Source organism: Glycine max, chromosome 1 (genome assembly GCF_000004515.6).
Source record: "Glycine max cultivar Williams 82 chromosome 1, Glycine_max_v4.0, whole genome shotgun sequence".
In the NCBI taxonomy this organism is placed as follows: domain Eukaryota; kingdom Viridiplantae; phylum Streptophyta; class Magnoliopsida; order Fabales; family Fabaceae; genus Glycine; species Glycine max.
In genome coordinates, this window is record NC_016088.4 from 56,354,959 (window position 1) to 56,372,544 (window position 17,586).

Consider the following 17,586-nt stretch of genomic DNA (forward strand, 5'->3'; position numbering starts at 1 on the left):
GTTTGATAAAAAAGTGAAGCTGTGTGCGTGCTTCCTGATGTTTTTGTTTGAGCTCGATTTAATATTAATTATCTTTTCCAAACTAAATATCATTTGATGTAGTAACAAAAAAAATACCATTGAAGTTTTTATACGAAAGAAAAGTTATTAAAATTTATTAATTTTAAAAACTATAAATCTATCTAATTATATTATCCTTCTACTCTATTGATAGTTTATTCTTTTGTTTAATAAAAAAATCAAAACATAATGGCAAAGTAAAAGATAAGAAAAATGATGAAAAAACTCAAGTAGCAATATAAGAAAATTCAAGAGATAAAATTTATCCAAAAAATTATTAAAGAACCAATATGGTTTATTATCTATGGGTTATATTAAATTTGGGGAATGTAGTTGATACTTGATATGTTAGTTAAAATTTAATTTAAAACTATTTAATAAATTAATTATTTAATTAGATGTTAAATGTAGAAAGATATAAAAATATACATGTTCATATATTTTTATGTAATTTTTGTATACCTAATATATATTTTATGTAAATATAGTTTTGATACTTTTAACTGGTTTTGAATTCTTATTTCTATATTTGCACATTAAATATTTTATTAAGAATATAAATAAATATTAGAATACTAAAGAATTGAATAAATGAGGAATTTATTAATACAATGAAAGTAATAATAAAACAATAGTAATAAATTCTAAACAATTAATATAAATATTTCAAAGTAAAATTTTCTAATTAAATACTATAAATAAATGAGAAACACACATATATTTATGATACATAAATTAAAATTACAATTAAATATTTAATACATTGATAAGAAAAAGTTATTTCTATTATTCAATATCTCTGTTTTTCTCATGAGAACTTTTCACGTTGCCGTATCTACATCGATTATAAAAAGATTGATATAGTAAATGATATGGGGACATTTTTAAAATAAAGCAAACTTTTTAAATCAGGTAGGACAGTTTTTGTAAAACCACTTTCGATGTGAACATTACGTAGTCAGGATTTAAGTCGTTGCATGTTAAGACCTTCTTAAGCTTTCGGGAGCTCAATTTATGGATAATGTATCCTAGCCCACTTGAGCACAAACTCATAGACAACATCCTCTGAAGGCATCTGGAGGACATCACTAGATATTCAGCACTTCATCTGCAAACCTAGATCATTCAATGAAGAACTTCTTATACGTCCATGAGTTTGCAAAGCAAAATATAGTAGGAGCCAAGAAAAAAAGAGAGGATACTAAGAATGGAAATAAGAACAAAAATTGCAATAACTAATGGTTGAAGAAAAAAAAATCACCCAGATAAAAGGAAACATTTGGAGTAAGAAACTTACTTTGTTATGTCTCCGTAGTGTATGGCAAGAAACAACCTTGCTGTCTCTATCAGTGGTTGAATTGCATCTGACTTCAAAATGCTTGAAGGAAGATCCAAATAAAGTACGGCAGACTCACAGGTCATAGGCATTAACCTCAACATCCTACTGCAATACCTTATGCATGAAACAACCTCAAATTTATCTGCAGCCATCATCAGCACATCCAATACAGCAGCAGATGTCGATCTTGATAAAGTATTACTATACATGAAATTAAGTAGGTCTATAACGGCAGCCTCTTCTGATCCAATGGTAATTTAAAAAGGAAAAATGCTTTAGCTGACAGTTGTACATTAAAAAACTAACAAGCATTGTAAAGTCTACAAATTAAAGGAGAGGGTGGACAAAGCAACAAAAACCTTCAGCTCATACAATCAATTCTTGGAGAAGAGAAAAAAAGAACTTAATATTCTTCTCATTGAAATATTACACATCCTGCAATCACCAGAATCATGGATTTGAAGAGTCACATTTTGTTGCTTAGACTCTCTTGTCACATTTGAAAACAATTACAAGAAGCATAAAGCAAGGAGTCATCTAATGTTGGAGTACTTGGAAACAACCTCAAGAATTAAAAGGCAAATTAACAACAAAGGAATTTGAGTAGAAAAGCAACACAAGGCATAGTACAGCAACATACCTTGTAAAAGAAGGGACTTTTTTCTGCAAGAATTGGAGAACTTATATGTATGGTCCTAACTCTAAGAACTTTTGACCAACTCATGTCCAATGATGAATCATTGCCATGAGAAGCTTCATCGCCTACAAAAGTAATACTGTAATCATAAGAACCGTATCACAAAGTGTGACAGCTAAATTCGCACATAAATATTTATAGAAAACATTTTTAGTGCACAGAAGATGCAGTTTGCAGATGAACATATTCATTTTCAACCAGCAACGTGTAAGATTCTTGTGTCATGATTACCACCGAAAGCATCCATAAATCATAATCAATGAAGGTAATCAGAAAGTGTTTCCAAATCACACAATGGATTCACCAGTTGGACTTGTTTTGATGTAGTTAGATTTGATTTGCTAGTACTAATAGTCACAGAATGACCACAGCACAAACTCACGAGTAAGTTCCAATCATTACGACAGAAAGGCCAAATCTCTTTAGCCACATATCCTTGCCATTAAATTTACCATTCCTATATTACCTGGACAAAATCCATTTGATGTTAGTTTCTACTTTCTAGTCTACATTACTATTACAAAACTGAATGATCAATTTCTTCTTAAAATTTAAAAAACTAGACATGGTAGTTAAACTCGAGATTCAAATCGTAAATTCCCACAATTTTATGATTTTATCCCTTTCAACAATTCAAATTATAGTTAACATTGAACATGAGGTAAAATCCTAGTAAAATTGAAATTTAAATCCTAAAATTACAAAAACCATAGGATTTTATGATTTCTTTGGCGATTCATTTGAACATTTGACCAAATTCATTTTTTGCTGACCCACTTTTTTGTTTTCCCTCTCAACTTATTAGAGTATATATACTCTAATACAACTCACCCTCGACACTGTTGGAAGCATTCTCTTATTCGATTTGTTTGGTGAACCGGTGAACCCTAATTGCTATTCTTCTTCCTTTGTTCTCCTTTACAGTTCTTCCTTTATTCTCCATTACAGTTCTTCCTTTATTCTCCAATCATTCTTCTTCCTCTGTTCGAACCTTTGTTTGCTATACAGGTTTGGGTTTTTTCACTTTTCGGCTTTTGCTGTTGATTGTTCGAACCAACACAGCCACATCTAGATTCTAGGATTAAAGTATTAGTATTTGCATTTGGTTTTGAAGTCATATGCCATGTAATGTGTTACGTACTTGTGTTTTGGAATTGTCAAGTTTTTTACTACTTTATAGGTTATGACGCATGACATTTTATGGAATATGGATTATGAATATGCGATAGAGATTCAACGTGTCATCCCAAAGACACTCTGTGTGACATTGGACCATAGATCCAAGACTAAGAGGGTGAAGCAAGCTTTGCAAGGACAAATGATGGAGATCAAGTTAGCTCAAGGTGGATTGGAGGCTACACCAAAATGGGTCACTCTTGGAATGGCGTGTTGGATCTCTATCAACTTAACAATTTGCGTATTTTTACCTCCCTTCGGAAATTAAGGTAAAATGCAGATTTTAACTACCTTGGTCACTCAAGATTCATATACCTAGCAGATAAATACGTGTAAATATTTATATCTTTTTTTATTATATTCAGTATTTAAGACACAAGAAGAAACCAACTACACCAAGTGGGATCATGAAGCATAAGCCTGAGATTTGATAATAATAATAACAATCCAAGCTATTGAAAAAAAGGAATAGATCCACATGTTATCACAGAACCTGAAAGTGATGCCTCAGTGATTGCCACAACTTCCTCTGCATCTGGTAAATTACAATTTAAAGTTTCCTCAGGTTGTAAGAGGACATCATTGGCTGATAAACAAAAGCATTCGAATTTGTCAGGGACAAGAATACTGCACTTATCAAACCAAATCAATAAGTTGTAAGCTAGTAAGGACTATGCCTCCCAACAATCACACCCGAATATGAAAATTCAATAAACCAATTGGAGAACTTCTAGAGTTTGGGGTACGACAAAGACAGGGGAGTATAATAATATATGTGGTAAATTTGAAGTGTGTCTTGATAAGCCTCTTGGTTGATATTTAGATGCTTGGCATGAAGTTATATGCATATAATTTAATACATGCAACAAGCAAATATGCTGATGCCATTTAGATTTACTTTACAGGATAATCAAGTGGAGGCACCTGAAGAAAAAGCAAATAAGATGAAATCATTCTTCATTTATGCAGTGGGCAACTGGGACGCTGAATTTTATGCCAAGGTCAATGATGATGTCTATGTTAATCTTGGTATGTGGTCCTTAATTCTGTCGGGCACTTTAAAATATAATGCATCATTGCATCTCAATTCTCTAGTATATATACACAACACAAGGTTTTCTGCAAGCAAAAAGCTGTTTTTAAGTATTAGAAGAAATCATATATAAAATTCCATAGTTTGCACTATAGCTCCAGAGAGACTGGAGAGCATACCATTCATGAAAAACAAACAAGGGAAACTATTGGTACCGATAATTTGTTGATGAGCTGGAACCCCACCCCCAAAGTTAGAGAAATTTCTTGAATTCCTAGAAAATTGTGAAGATTCAGAATTGATGGCATTGATTAAATCCCCAATTAGATTTAGCATTATTAGCTGTTGTAGCCTTGTAGGTTCTTTGCTGTGTCATTGATTATGTGAAATAATTGCTTCTATAGATGCTCTTGGAGGAGTGCTAACTTCTCATTTGGACAAGCCCCGTGTTTATATTGGTTGTATGAAATCAGGCCAAGTTTTCTCTGAGCCGTGAGTATTTTCAAAATGCATCATTGGGAAATTAGAATAGTTTATTTTGGTATTAGAATTTCTTCACTTTTCTCACTCTGTCTGAATCTTATTTTATAGGACACATAAATGGCTCGAGCCAGACTGGTGAAAATTTGGCGATGGAAAATCGTAAGTAATACAGAGTTAACTGTATGTTTTTTATGTTTGTTATATAAATTTTATATTTGACACCAGATAAATGTTTTCATTTTATCAGGTTTTTTTGATATTTGAAAATTTTTATTTTAAATTCTCACTGTGGGTAGGTAATGATGTGTCCGTTTTGAATATTTGATGGTGTGATTTATGGTGCTAAAAAATGATCCATATTTATTTTTAAATTAAATTTAAATTTTCTCGGCTGTTAAAATTCGCCTGAATCATTTAATTCACTCATTCAGTTTCTCTCTCAACATGTAGTCCTACACAACCAACAGCGCAAAAGTGGTATTTTTAAACCCAAAAGGCCACAAACAAGGAACTTCAGAGGCAGCACCTGTACCAGAAGCAAGACCCATACCACTTTCTGCAGAGCACCTAATGTGTGTCTTCTAATAATGTTTATGTTTATGTTTATTCCCTCAAATTTTTTTCTCGTTTTTTTTTGGTTTCAAACATATAAATTATCTCGTCAGAATAACGAACTCTCTCTGCGACTACCTCTTCGAGTGCAACTACCTGCCGCTACCGGAATTTGGATTGCAGGACCACCTTGGCTTGCACTGCCACCACCGAGATCGTGAGGAAGAAGAGGACTGGCGGCGCCGCTTTCCGGCCTCCGCGCCGGCCGAAGTGCTCGCGGGTCTCAAAAATCGCAGCGGCTCTCATGAACCGGAGGAAAGGGAACCCCAGCGGGCCCCACTCCATTGAAGAACTTGTGAGAGACAGAGAGGGTGAGGTTTAAAAAAAATGATAAGAGAATTTTTTTTACTTTAATTAATTCTGAGAAATTTTAGTGTCAGAAAATTTAAATTTAATTTTAAAACAAATATTAACTGTTTTTAAAATTTCGTGCTATTAAATATTTATGAAATTTATGAAACATGTCAGTAGGAATTTAAATAAAATTGTTCAAATATGAGAGAGTCTATTTAAAAAAAATGAGGAATCAAATGAAAAAGTCAGGTATATATAGGTATATATAAGAGATAAAAATATATTTAAATTTTTTATTTTATGTGAGATATTGATCATAAAGTTAAAATTGTTCTTTCTCGGATATCACCGTGTTTGGAAGAAATTTCCAGTTGGTTTTTACTAAGCACCAGTCTGTATGAGGCTATCACTTTTATTTATTTATTTCTGAAAAATTTACCCAATCTACTGATACCTTATTAAAAGATGTTTCATTCCCATGATAATAATTCCCTTCGTGAGCTTATGCAGCAGTAAAGTTTTGATCAATAATGCTAAATAAACTTGATTTTTATGTATAAAAATTCCGCACTGACAATTTCCACCGAGAATGATGCATGGATGAGTATCAAACAACACTTGATTGTCATATGCCTCGGATGAATAAGATTTTTTTAATGGTTTTCCTCAATATGATTGTATATTTAAAATATAAGTAAAAAAATTATAATAATATTAGATAATTGTTTTTTTAAAAAAGAAAACCATTAAAAAAACTGTCTTAGATCTTGCCTCAGCTTTCAAAAAAAAGTTAAAAATAAAATGCTATAAAAGTGTTCTTTAAAAACTTATCCAAGGACTCCTATAAAAATACTTCGTCTAAATCATGTTATTAGATCCAGAAATTGTTTCTCTCTCCATTTTCTTGGACTTTCTTTATTGACATTCATATTCATGCTTGTTTGATTCAGATACTTTCGACATGCTTCAGGTGAGGTCTATGTCGTTTCAAAAGCATTGGCTCAGTTTGTTTCAATAAACAGGTATAGTTTTCCTTTTTGTGTGTATGTATGGTTGTAATAATTTCCTTAGAATGCGGTATCAATATGAAATGTTCACTTTGCAGATTTATTCTGCGTACATATGCACACGATGATGTAAGCATTGGATCATGGTTTATTGGGCTTGATGTACAATACCTTGATGAAACAAAGTTTTGCTGCTCCTCCTGGTCCTCAGGTCAATTTCTCTCTACCCTCTTCTCTCTCACATATACTAGATAGTTGTGTTCACTGTTCAACCCAGTCTACCATGTAAGCAAATTCACTAACAAAGTTAACATACTGGATAACATGTTAAAATTATAAAGGGACTGAAATGGGACGAAAAACTTTGAAAGAAACAATTCCAGATTTCACATATTTTAGAGGGACCAAAAGCATACTTTATCCTCAAACAAATCACATTGGATGTGTATTAAGTTAACTGTTACGAATTAAGTAGTACTAATCTTAGGTAACGGGGCTTTTAGGCTGGAAAAGGGTAAGTATTAAAACTAATGCATCCTTCTTTTTTTTTAGCAAAAGAGAATTACTATGTACTCGTACACAAAAGATGGATTTTCACAGTTCCATCTAAATGAAATTACTATATATAATGTTTTCTTCCCATCTTTCAGGTGCAATTTGTGCAGCAGTATGACGACTTTCCACTGACAATTAGAGTGACAGAAGGATCTATAGCAAACAGAAACCCGTTACTTCCTCCATGATCATTTTAACCTTAGGTGATTTTCTGTTATGATAATTTCAACCAGCAGTTGATTCTTCCACTTGAATGCGGGGAGCTATGCCTCTGTGACAACACATACTTAGATGCTCCTCAGAATGTTCAAAGGTATTGAGAATTTTGCATCATGGTCGTCTGATTTTGAGAAACTGTTCCTTCCCCATTTAAAAAATAATAATTAGTCCATTGTTGCCAATTAAAGAACATTCTTGAGAGACAAAATAAATTCAACTAACTGCTAGGTGTAAAAGATTTTTTAAAAGACTTCAAAATTTGATAGTTGAGTAAGCTTTTAAAAACATCAATAATGTCTTTAAAAAAACCATCAATAATAAATAATGCGAATTAGATCATGAGAAGTATTTCCGTCCCTATTTATACCCAGTTACTCTAGCACGAGAGGTGAAAAGAAAAGGATTAATTTCCTCGTAAATTCTCAGGTGGAAATTGGGCATTTTCCCCAGTACTTCAATTGGTTAACGGGAGTAGTTGGAAGCAACTTCCGGGAAGTTTCTCAAAAAATTATTTTAGAGTACACTTTCATTTGCGTATCTAACGGGGAGTTTTTCTTACGATTCTGTCTAAGAAATACGAAACATTAAAGTTACGATGTCCTAGCTCTAACCGAAACCAACCTCGCGTTATTTTATTATACCTAGTCTGATCTTCGATTTTGCTTCTAATTGGTCGTTCAAAATGGGGAAATTATTAATTGGTTGTAAAGAATTATAATATATTTAATGCTTTAAAAGTTATTATCAAATTTAAAAAATATTTAATTTCAAAACATACTATATATTTGTAAAGAAAAAAACACTATTTTAATTAGATGAATACACAACTTTAATCATACGATAATTTTTCTCTAAAATGGCCGGCGCTGTTGGACTATCCTCGGACGCTTGAGACAAGTTTTCGGTTTATGATTGGTAATTAGTCTAGCTGCGTGCAATGATATTCATTAGTTTTTTTTTTTTTAATTTCCCTTATTCATTTTTCGATCACATTCATGCACGTTGACTAAGCAAAGTGCGCCGACTATTCTGAAGGATAAAGTGCCCCATTGGCATTCTCCCTTTAGCTCTCTTCTTTCTAACTCCAAACCCTCGTTTTCAAGACTATAAATTCCCAACTTTGATCTTATTTGAGTTTTCATGTGTAATTTACGAAATGAAACATGAATTCATTTCGCGCTTAGATCCAACAAAAGCAATGATCTAGTCACTATCTCATGTTTTGCCATTTTTGCTGTATGACTTGAGTGTGGATTGTATATTGATCTCCTTTCCAGCACTAACAGGCATATTTACCTAGACTTGAGGTCTTATTTACATGTTTCACACAATTCACTAACTTTACTTCAAACTAACCATTAAGAAAGAAGAATTCATGTTTGAGATATACTCCAATATATATTAAATTCGTGTTTGAAATGTGAAAACTCACGTCCAAGACATAGAATCAAACATGCAATTAGGTCCACGTGTCTAATCTCTTGGGGGTTTGAAAGAGCATATTCTGATTTGTCACGTAACTGGGTCGTTAATTCTGGTATTGCAGAGTCCATGGAACCCTTCAACGCGCCTATATAGACCATAGATCCCTTGCTTGTTGCTGACTTTTAAACCAATAATCTTATGGTCTATAAAATGTTTATTAGCCTAATTTGAAACTAGTCATACCCATAACGCTAGTTCGTCTGAGGATTATGTTTATGACCCTTTCAAGTATATCACTTTTTTTCATTTAACTAACCTATTTAATTATTCTTCAAGATCCGCCCTTTATTATTATTGAGTACTAGTTTGTAACAATATTTATATTTAAAATTAATGCTACATTATTATCCAAATAAAGTTAATTTTCCAATACCAAAAAAAAAATAAAGTTAATTTTCTAAGAATAGCTCTAAAATATTATTATCAAATACAAATTATTTTTAGATAAATAACACTTTATTAATTTTAACATCACTTAACTCTCTTAAAATTTGGATTAAAAGTGAATATATGAGATGAGATAAGATTAGTTCAATCCAATTTGTTAACATATTATATTAATCTGAGCATTCATATATTTAAATTATAGGATTAAAGAAATATAAAATTATATCAAGATAAATAATACTAATGTAAATATAATAGTACCATTTTATACAAAAGAGCATTTTCCTAAAGGCATGCCCGTTAGAAATGACTTGGTGTTGGACTTGGGATTCCAAATTTATTGATCCGTTAGAGATAACTGAAATATAAAGGGTAGCGGTTAGGAACTGGCGGTGCGGAAAATTGATTAGTCTTTTTTCAGTTTTGTTTGTGGATCTACGCTCAAGGTAGTTACTAGTTAGTTGGGGCTTTGTCACAAGAGTCATGACTGCTCACCCTTTTCCCTCACGTCAAACTTGCTTTCACTAACCTCTGCCAATTCATTTTTCACGTCCATAGCTTACAGGCAAGACGACACACCGTTCCTTGAATTGAAGATGAATACGACTTCCGGAGAAAGTGATAACAGAGCAGCCGCAACCGCAACCGCAACCGCAACCGCAGCTGGAGTTGAACTTACCAAAGACAAGAATGGAATACCCCTACTCCTTCTTCGAAACAACCGTGGAGCTTCAGCTACGGTTAGTTTGCAAGGAGGCCAGGTTCTTTCTTGGAAAACAGAACGCCGTGAGGAGTTACTCTTTATAAGTAACAAGGTAATCCATTCATTCATAATATCATTCTCCTAATAACCTTCTTTATCATTATATCAAGATATGACATTGACCCTGTTATTTCTTAATCTCAGAATCAATTTCGTGAATTTTTTTGTTGATGATATTTCTTTCTTTTCAATTAGGCAATCTTTAGTCCTCCCAAAGCCGTGCGGGGAGGAATTCCAATTTGTTTTCCACAGGTATAACTTTTTTTTAAAATTTAATTAATACTTCATAACGCTGAAATACATAAAATAGATAGATAGCAAGTAGAATTTGAGTACTTTTTTCAGTTTGGGAATCGGGGAACTCTGGAGCAACATGGATTTGCGAGGAACAAAATCTGGTTTATTGAGAAAGATCCTCCATCGCTTGCTGGAGATTTCAATGGAAAAGTTTATATTGACTTGCTTCTCAAACCATCAGAAGACGATATGAAAATATGGCCACATAGGTACAGACCCATTTTTTGCATTTGAATTTAGTGGTCTTACATCAATTGGGAAGATTTATTGAAAACCATTCTGTTGTAGTCCCAACCTCTCTACAAGAATAAAAAAACTAGTGAATTTTGTCAAATATGATAGCAAAAACAATATGCCAAAGTAATTGTTAATTTTTCTACATAAAATTGCAGGATATTTCTTTCCAGTTTCAATGAATGACAATATTTGATGCACCTTTTTAACTTCTTATTTTAATCAGATTCGAGTTTCGCCTAAGGGTCTCTTTGGCCGCAGATGGAAATTTGACTTTGACATCTCGCATCAGGAATGTCAATGGCAAGAATTTTAGTTTCTCCATTGCATATCATACATATTTTTCCGTCTCAGATATCAGGTCTGTATAATTTGTAAATATATTGTATGTAGGATTGGTCTATTTACTAAAAGACTATTGTGAAAAAGAATCATGAATATTTAATGAGTTGAAAGTCATGCATAAACATAACCTTGTGTTTACTGTTGATAGTGAAGTGAGGGTAGAAGGGTTGGAAACTCTTGACTATCTTGACAATCTGCACCAGAAAGAACGTTTCACGGAACAAGGAGATGCTTTGACATTTGAATCAGAGGTGAGACAACTCATATGTTTAATTCAAGTCAATTCCTATTCATGGCATGGTCATGAAGGTGCTTGCTTTATAAACATAATTCACAATAAAATAAAATAGTTGTGTTATATTTTAATAATTAATTGGTGAGAGAAATAAACAATTTAATATCATTTTTAATATACTTTTTTTTTTTCATCTACAGGTAGACCGGGTCTACCTTGATTCCAGCAATACGGTAGCTGTTCTAGACCATGAAAAGAAGAGAACATTTGTGATACGAAAGGAAGGACTTCCAGATGTTGGTAAGTTTCTTTGTAAACAATGCTTCCAACTCAAAATCAGAAACTATTGTTAGATTGTTTCTCTCATTTCCTTACACAAACTAAAAAATCATTTTTTGATTTGGCATTGCATAGTTGTTTGGAATCCTTGGGAAAGAAAATCCAAGTCCATAGTAGATTTAGGGGATGAAGAGTACAAACAGATGCTATGTGTTGATGGTGCAGCAGTTGAAAAATCAATCACCTTGAGACCAGGAGAAGAATGGACAGGCCGCTTGGAGCTCTCAGTTCTTCCATGTTCATGATCTGCAGTGGATTTATATGCAGACTGAAAACAAATACTAACAAAAATAATACCACTAAGCATTTTTTTTTTAGCAAGTGGTAGTTTGGGTAAATCTAGTATAAGTCATAAGCATGTCTTTAAATAAAAGGGATACTTTTCAAAATAAAATCCCTTTCCAATTTCACATGTAAGTGATGTACATGAAATTGTTAACTTTTGAAAAGTTTATGGTTATGAAAAACTTGTTAGTATGCTTTGTGATTGCTTATCGAGTACATAAAATTAAAAAAAAAAAATCAGAAAGTGAATTAGTATATTTAGAAATTTTTTTGAAATAATTCAAGACAAAGTTTTATTTATATATAGGTAGGTACTATTTACATTAGGCATTATTTACCTTACATACTGATATAGGAGTTATATAATATAAATTGTGATGCGCACTTTTTTAGTCAACTTTCAAGACAAAGTATAAGATAGAGATATATAACGCCATCAAAGTAAGTAATATATAATACTTATGATAATATTCTTTATAATAATATTCTGGTAATATATATAAAAAATCTAGTTACAATCTACTCCGTGTTAGAAGACAATCCAATACACATACTTATCATACAAATAATATATACCTCCCTAATCATAAATCTATATACATATACACATACAATCTTTATGTATATATCAAAGACTAATTATCTAAGTGATGTAAGGTATTCATTATCATAGAGACATAGTATTGCTATATTGTCTCCATATTTTCATCTGATGGCAATTTACATGCACCAAAGAAGGAGTTTGCAGGGAGTCCCAAGCACCAACTTTGTGGTGGAAGTTGGTTCCCCCTCCATAAAATTAATCATATGAAATAATAGGGAAATAATAAGAGACATAGCAGCTTCAGTCCAAATGGGTTCATCAAACACAAACATGCATGGTGTCATTCATTGTTGGCCCCCAAAAGGAATGAAACATGTCTCTCTTGCTATCCACAAGAATGGAGGAGGAGTAATTTTCCATTGGCAAGATGGTGTTGTTGTTGATTTCAGACTAAACCAGAAGAGAGACATGGTGTACAGTAGTGATGCTGCATTGCAACCTGCTGAGAATAAGTCATGGAGGGGACCACAAGATTGTTGCTGTTGAGGATGTTGAAATCACAAGGGGTGACATGAAAAAGATCAAAGGTGGGGTCAAAGGTAGCGGGTACATAAAATAATAAATTAAATTACAAAAAGTGAATTAGTGTATTCAGAATTTTTTAAAAACAATTTCATGTTCATGTTCAAATAAAAAAATAATATCATTAAAATTTCAATTTTAACATCGTGTTTTACAAGAAATGTCTCATATCAAGCAAATTGTTCAAGTAGGACAGACCTAAGTAGAACACACTGTCTCTCTCCAAATAAAATCATTTCATTTTGAATAAATTACACTCTCCTCTTCCGAGAGGTGCTAATATTACATTATCTTCAATTAGATATTAAGAAAATATTACATCGTCTTCGATTCTTATGTTTAATTTTATTTTAGTTATATATATATATATATATATATATATATATATATATATATATATTATTTTAAAATATTTTTGTGAAAATAATAATTTAAAATAAATATTTTTAATTCTATAACTAAATTTATCATAATTCATAATATTTTTCAAAAATAATAATTAAAATTAAAATATAGGCACAAATTTTTATATATATAATAAAAAATAACAATAATTTTTTTTCTAAATTTATATCTTTTTCTCAAACTATAATTACTTGACATTTTTTCTCTCCTTTTTTTTTTGAACTTTTCTCTCTCTTCTAATAATGCAAGAGATAATACAAATTAAGTCTTACAGTCAAAAAAGAGAAACAACATCACTTTTAATTTGATATTATAAATAAGAAGTAATTATTATTATTATTATTAGTTTATGAATGTAGTTACAATCTACTCTCCGTGTCAGAAGACAATCCAACCATCCTTTAGATGAATAAAATGCAGGTGACGAGAGTGATGAAAGTAAATTAAAGGAGTCCATTTTTTGTTAGTGAGGTGATTGAAGGAATCCACTGCCTACACCTGATGAAATAAATCCTATTTATAGTTTCAACTTAAAAGTACTCATATATTTTCTCACACTCACATGACCCTTGCATTAACTTTCGGATTTTACCTCCTAATTCATAAAACTATCCAGCACAAGGTTAAAAAGAAGTATCGATCGGCATACATTTTTGGTCGGGAACAGAGGCATTCACCTCCAATCCAATACTATCCAGCACATATAACTCACTTTGTAACTCCAATTTTTCCAACCCCGTTAAAAACAGGCATTCTGTTAGCATTTGCATTGGATGCTATATTATAGTACCTTTCTACCAATCGCCAATATTTTCTCTTGAATCATAACTCGTAGTACGTTTTTTCCCTCACTCATTTTCGCTTTGCCTCCTTTTGGTAATCGCAATGCCGCTAAAGGATGACTTTTGAGGAACAGAAGGCAGATCTGGAAAGGAAAACAAAAAAAACATAAAGTAAACGACATGTGTCGACAATAGGGCCAAGTGCAGAGTCTCAGCCTCCACTTTCCTTTTCCTTCCAATAAATTTTTAGATTTTCTTTTTCTTTTTCACCATGTTATTTTTGTCAGATTATTAATCTATCTTGATGGTTGAAAAATCTGGTGAGCACTTTTAATAAAATCTCTTCTTTTAAGTAGTATACTCCAATACGATGCTAGTACATTTAAAGAATTAAAACTTAATTTTACTCAAACTACCAGTAACTTTGTGCTAGGAAATTCTATTTTATTTTTTACTGGAACAAAAAGTGACAAACATAGGTGGCACAATCTTCTATGCAAGTTTCTGTGTGTCCGCTTCTGCTTTTTGGAGGTAAGTTGTCCGTCTCGTTGTTTGTTTTTGTTTTCCAGAAAACCAGTGGTGGTTGGCTTGAGTGTGTGCAGCAGAAGCAGCTGGTTCTCTGCCGGATGATGGAACGCATTTTGTGCTTCATCTACTTGGTTTCTCTCATTCTCTTCCAAGCAAATGCAGCAGAGCCCATCTCAGACAAGCAAGCATTGCTTGACTTGTTGGAAAAGTTGCCTCCTTCAAGATCCCTGAATTGGAACGCAAGCTCTTCCCCATGTACCTCCTGGACCGGTGTAACCTGTAATGGAGATAGGTCACGAGTTATAGCCATTCACTTGCCAGGTTTCGGGTTTCACGGAACCATCCCTCCCAACACAATAAGCCGCGTCACGGGGTTGCAAACACTCAGCCTCAGATCCAACTTCATAAATGGTCATTTCCCTTGTGATTTTTCCAATCTCAAAAACCTTTCCTTTCTCTATCTTCAGTATAACAACTTCACGGGTCCCTTACCGGACTTCTCTGCTTGGAGGAACCTCTCTGTTGTCAACTTGTCCAATAATTTTTTCACCGGCACCATTCCTCTCTCGCTCTCCAATTTGGCTCAGCTCACTGCCATGAATCTCGCCAACAACTCGCTCTCTGGGCAAATCCCTGTCTCTCTCCTCCAGAGGTTTCCCAACTCCGCATTCGTTGGAAACAATGTCTCTCTTGAAACCTCTCCTTTAGCTCCATTTTCTAAATCTGCAAAACACGGCGAGGCCACGGTGTTTTGGGTTATTGTTGCTGCTTCTCTTATTGGTCTCGCGGCATTTGTTGGTTTTATCTTTGTGTGCTGGTCGAGAAAGAAGAAGAATGGAGATTCATTTGCTCTGAAGTTGCAAAAGGTAGATATGTCTCCGGAAAAAGTAGTGTCGAGGGACCTGGATGCAAATAATAAAATTGTTTTCTTTGAGGGGTGTAGTTATGCGTTTGACTTGGAGGATTTGTTGAGGGCTTCTGCTGAGGTTTTGGGGAAGGGGACGTTTGGTGCTGCGTATAAGGCTGCGCTGGAGGATGCTACCACTGTTGTTGTGAAGAGGTTGAAGGAGGTGGCTGTTGGAAAGAAGGACTTTGAGCAGCTCATGGAGGTTGTTGGGAATCTTAAACATGAGAATGTTGTTGAGCTGAAGGGGTATTACTATTCCAAAGATGAGAAACTCATGGTATATGATTACTACACTCAGGGGAGTCTCTCTGCTTTGTTGCATGGTATGTAACATAATTTTGTTTTTCTGCATTTTCAAATTAATATTCATGTTCAACAGTTTTTGGTGCTTGGATGTGGTTGTTGCTTCTTGGTTTTGATTCAAAGGAAAGGTTGCTTGCATGTTTGGTATGTTAAACCAGTTAAAATTTTGTCTCTGGATAAGCTTCATCTCACTCTCTCGGCTATGGAAATATTTAATGGACAACATAAGATTTGAAGTTTGAAATATAGTTTCTGATTGTAAGTATGTTCTAAAGCCCAAAAGATCTCTACTTCCTCTACAGAGGGATAAATTAATTTATGGTCCAGAACCATGGTGGTCCTAATCAACTTCTATATGATATGTAGTAAGTGTTATAATATTTTCTTACAAATTGAAAATCTTGGTAATACTTAACATAAAGATTGAGCACGACCACGTAATAATTTCTCAGAGGGAGGGCTCATTGCTGGTGTTCTGTATTTAAGTCGAGTGTTGTTGTGTGAACAAGCTCAATGCTTTCGGGGTACAAGTTTGAAGCTCTTGCCTTGTTTTCGTGCCAAAGATGATAATGTATCAAATTAAAAAAATCTGTCGTGAAAAATTTGTTTTAGTACATACCGCATAACTATACTGTTCAAACTTTTATAAAGACTAATATGTTTTGAGTTTTTCAGGTAAAAGAGGAGAGGATAGGGTGCCTTTAGATTGGGATACTCGGATGAAAATTGCTTTGGGTGCTGCACGAGGCCTTGCTTGTATTCATTGTGAGAATGGGGGGAAGCTTGTACATGGCAATATCAGATCCTCAAATATCTTTCTCAATAGTAAACAATATGGTTGTGTATCTGATCTTGGCCTGGCAACCATAATGAGTTCAGTTGCCATACCGATCTCGCGAGCCGCTGGTTACAGAGCACCTGAAGTTACAGACACGAGGAAAGCGACTCAACCTTCTGATGTTTACAGCTTTGGTGTGGTGTTACTAGAGCTTCTCACTGGGAAATCCCCCGTCTACACAACTGGTAGCGATGAGATTGTGCACTTGGTGAGATGGGTTCATTCGGTTGTGAGAGAGGAGTGGACAGCTGAAGTGTTTGACTTAGAGCTGATAAGATATCCCAATATAGAGGAAGAGATGGTGGAAATGTTGCAGATAGCCATGTCATGTGTGGTGAGGGTTCCTGATCAGAGGCCTAAGATGTTAGAACTTGTAAAAATGATAGAAAATGTCAGGCAGATTGAGATAGTAGTGAATCAGCCATCAATATCATCTGAGAACCAAGTGGAAAGTTCAACACAGACCCCTTTAACCACTTAACATGAATGATCAATGATGAATCCCCTCAGTGTGATATTGACAACTCACTCCCTTAATTTCTACCCCTTCACAAAAAGAGAGCTGCTTGCAGCCCCTTTGTTTGATTTGAGTGTATCTGAAAATGTTTTGTTCCAAATTCTGAACAAGAGCATGGTTCTTTTCACCTCTTTTCCATTTGTAATTCTTGTTCAGCAAATTTGCTTTTACCACAAAAGAAAAAAAAAAAAAGCTAAACTAATTTAATTGATTTTATATCATTGTAATTTTAATGAGTGGAGGGAAGGAAGCACCACATGATCATGGTGCAATCATGTGGTTATTTGTCTTGCTAGCTGTTAACCTGATATGAAACATTTCGATCTTTTCCTTGA

General features: G+C 33.6%; 2 protein-coding genes and 1 long non-coding RNA gene across 8 annotated transcripts; 2 read left to right on the plus strand and 1 right to left on the minus strand.

Annotated features, from left to right (window-relative positions):
* Positions 1-701: 701 nt before the first annotated feature.
* Positions 702-3,890, minus strand: LOC102668925 (uncharacterized). Its single transcript, XR_005892349.1, has 4 exons — positions 3,766-3,890; positions 2,040-2,161; positions 1,358-1,834; positions 702-1,176 (listed from the first exon to the last, which is right to left on the minus strand). It is a non-coding gene; the product is annotated as an uncharacterized lncRNA (long non-coding RNA).
* Positions 2,935-12,037, plus strand: LOC100782696 (putative glucose-6-phosphate 1-epimerase). Of its 6 annotated transcripts, XM_014777129.3 has the most exons (19): positions 2,956-2,976; positions 3,277-3,541; positions 3,638-3,810; positions 3,889-4,014; positions 4,178-4,301; positions 4,710-4,797; positions 4,897-4,947; positions 5,239-5,360; positions 5,454-5,711; positions 6,645-6,716; positions 6,800-6,912; positions 7,352-7,569; positions 9,906-10,162; positions 10,306-10,362; positions 10,456-10,616; positions 10,868-11,002; positions 11,135-11,237; positions 11,422-11,521; positions 11,636-12,037. In XM_014777129.3, the coding sequence occupies exons 12-19, from the start codon at positions 7,548-7,550 to the stop codon at positions 11,803-11,805; spliced, it is 1,005 nt and encodes a 334-aa protein (XP_014632615.1). In that variant the 5' UTR covers positions 2,956-2,976; positions 3,277-3,541; positions 3,638-3,810; positions 3,889-4,014; positions 4,178-4,301; positions 4,710-4,797; positions 4,897-4,947; positions 5,239-5,360; positions 5,454-5,711; positions 6,645-6,716; positions 6,800-6,912; positions 7,352-7,547; the 3' UTR covers positions 11,806-12,037. The 6 variants fall into 6 exon arrangements, with proteins under 6 accessions (XP_025984838.1, XP_040873271.1, XP_014632615.1 ...); XM_026129053.2 differs by lacking the exons at positions 3,638-3,810; positions 3,889-4,014 and having other exon boundaries at positions 2,935-3,104; XM_041017337.1 differs by lacking the exons at positions 3,638-3,810; positions 3,889-4,014 and having other exon boundaries at positions 2,935-3,541.
* A 1,815-nt stretch (positions 12,038-13,852) lies between these two features.
* Positions 13,853-17,586, plus strand: LOC100783234 (probable inactive receptor kinase At4g23740). Its single transcript, XM_003516667.5, has 2 exons — positions 13,853-15,916; positions 16,572-17,586. The coding sequence occupies exons 1-2, from the start codon at positions 14,653-14,655 to the stop codon at positions 17,213-17,215; spliced, it is 1,908 nt and encodes a 635-aa protein (XP_003516715.2). The 5' UTR covers positions 13,853-14,652; the 3' UTR covers positions 17,216-17,586.

Excerpts from the sequence above, each read along its gene's own strand:
- LOC100782696 (XM_041017337.1), top strand. The coding sequence starts at position 7,548 with ATGCTCCTCAGAATGTTCAAAG. Across the intron at positions 10,617-10,867 it reads ATGAAAATATGGCCACATAG|ATTCGAGTTTCGCCTAAGGG; the intron begins GTACAGACCCAT and ends TATTTTAATCAG. Across the intron at positions 11,238-11,421 it reads CTTTGACATTTGAATCAGAG|GTAGACCGGGTCTACCTTGA; the intron begins GTGAGACAACTC and ends TTTCATCTACAG.
- LOC100783234 (XM_003516667.5), top strand. The coding sequence starts at position 14,653 with ATGCAAGTTTCTGTGTGTCCGCTTCTGCTTTTTGGAGGTAAGTTGTCC. Across the intron at positions 15,917-16,571 it reads TCTCTCTGCTTTGTTGCATG|GTAAAAGAGGAGAGGATAGG; the intron begins GTATGTAACATA and ends TGAGTTTTTCAG.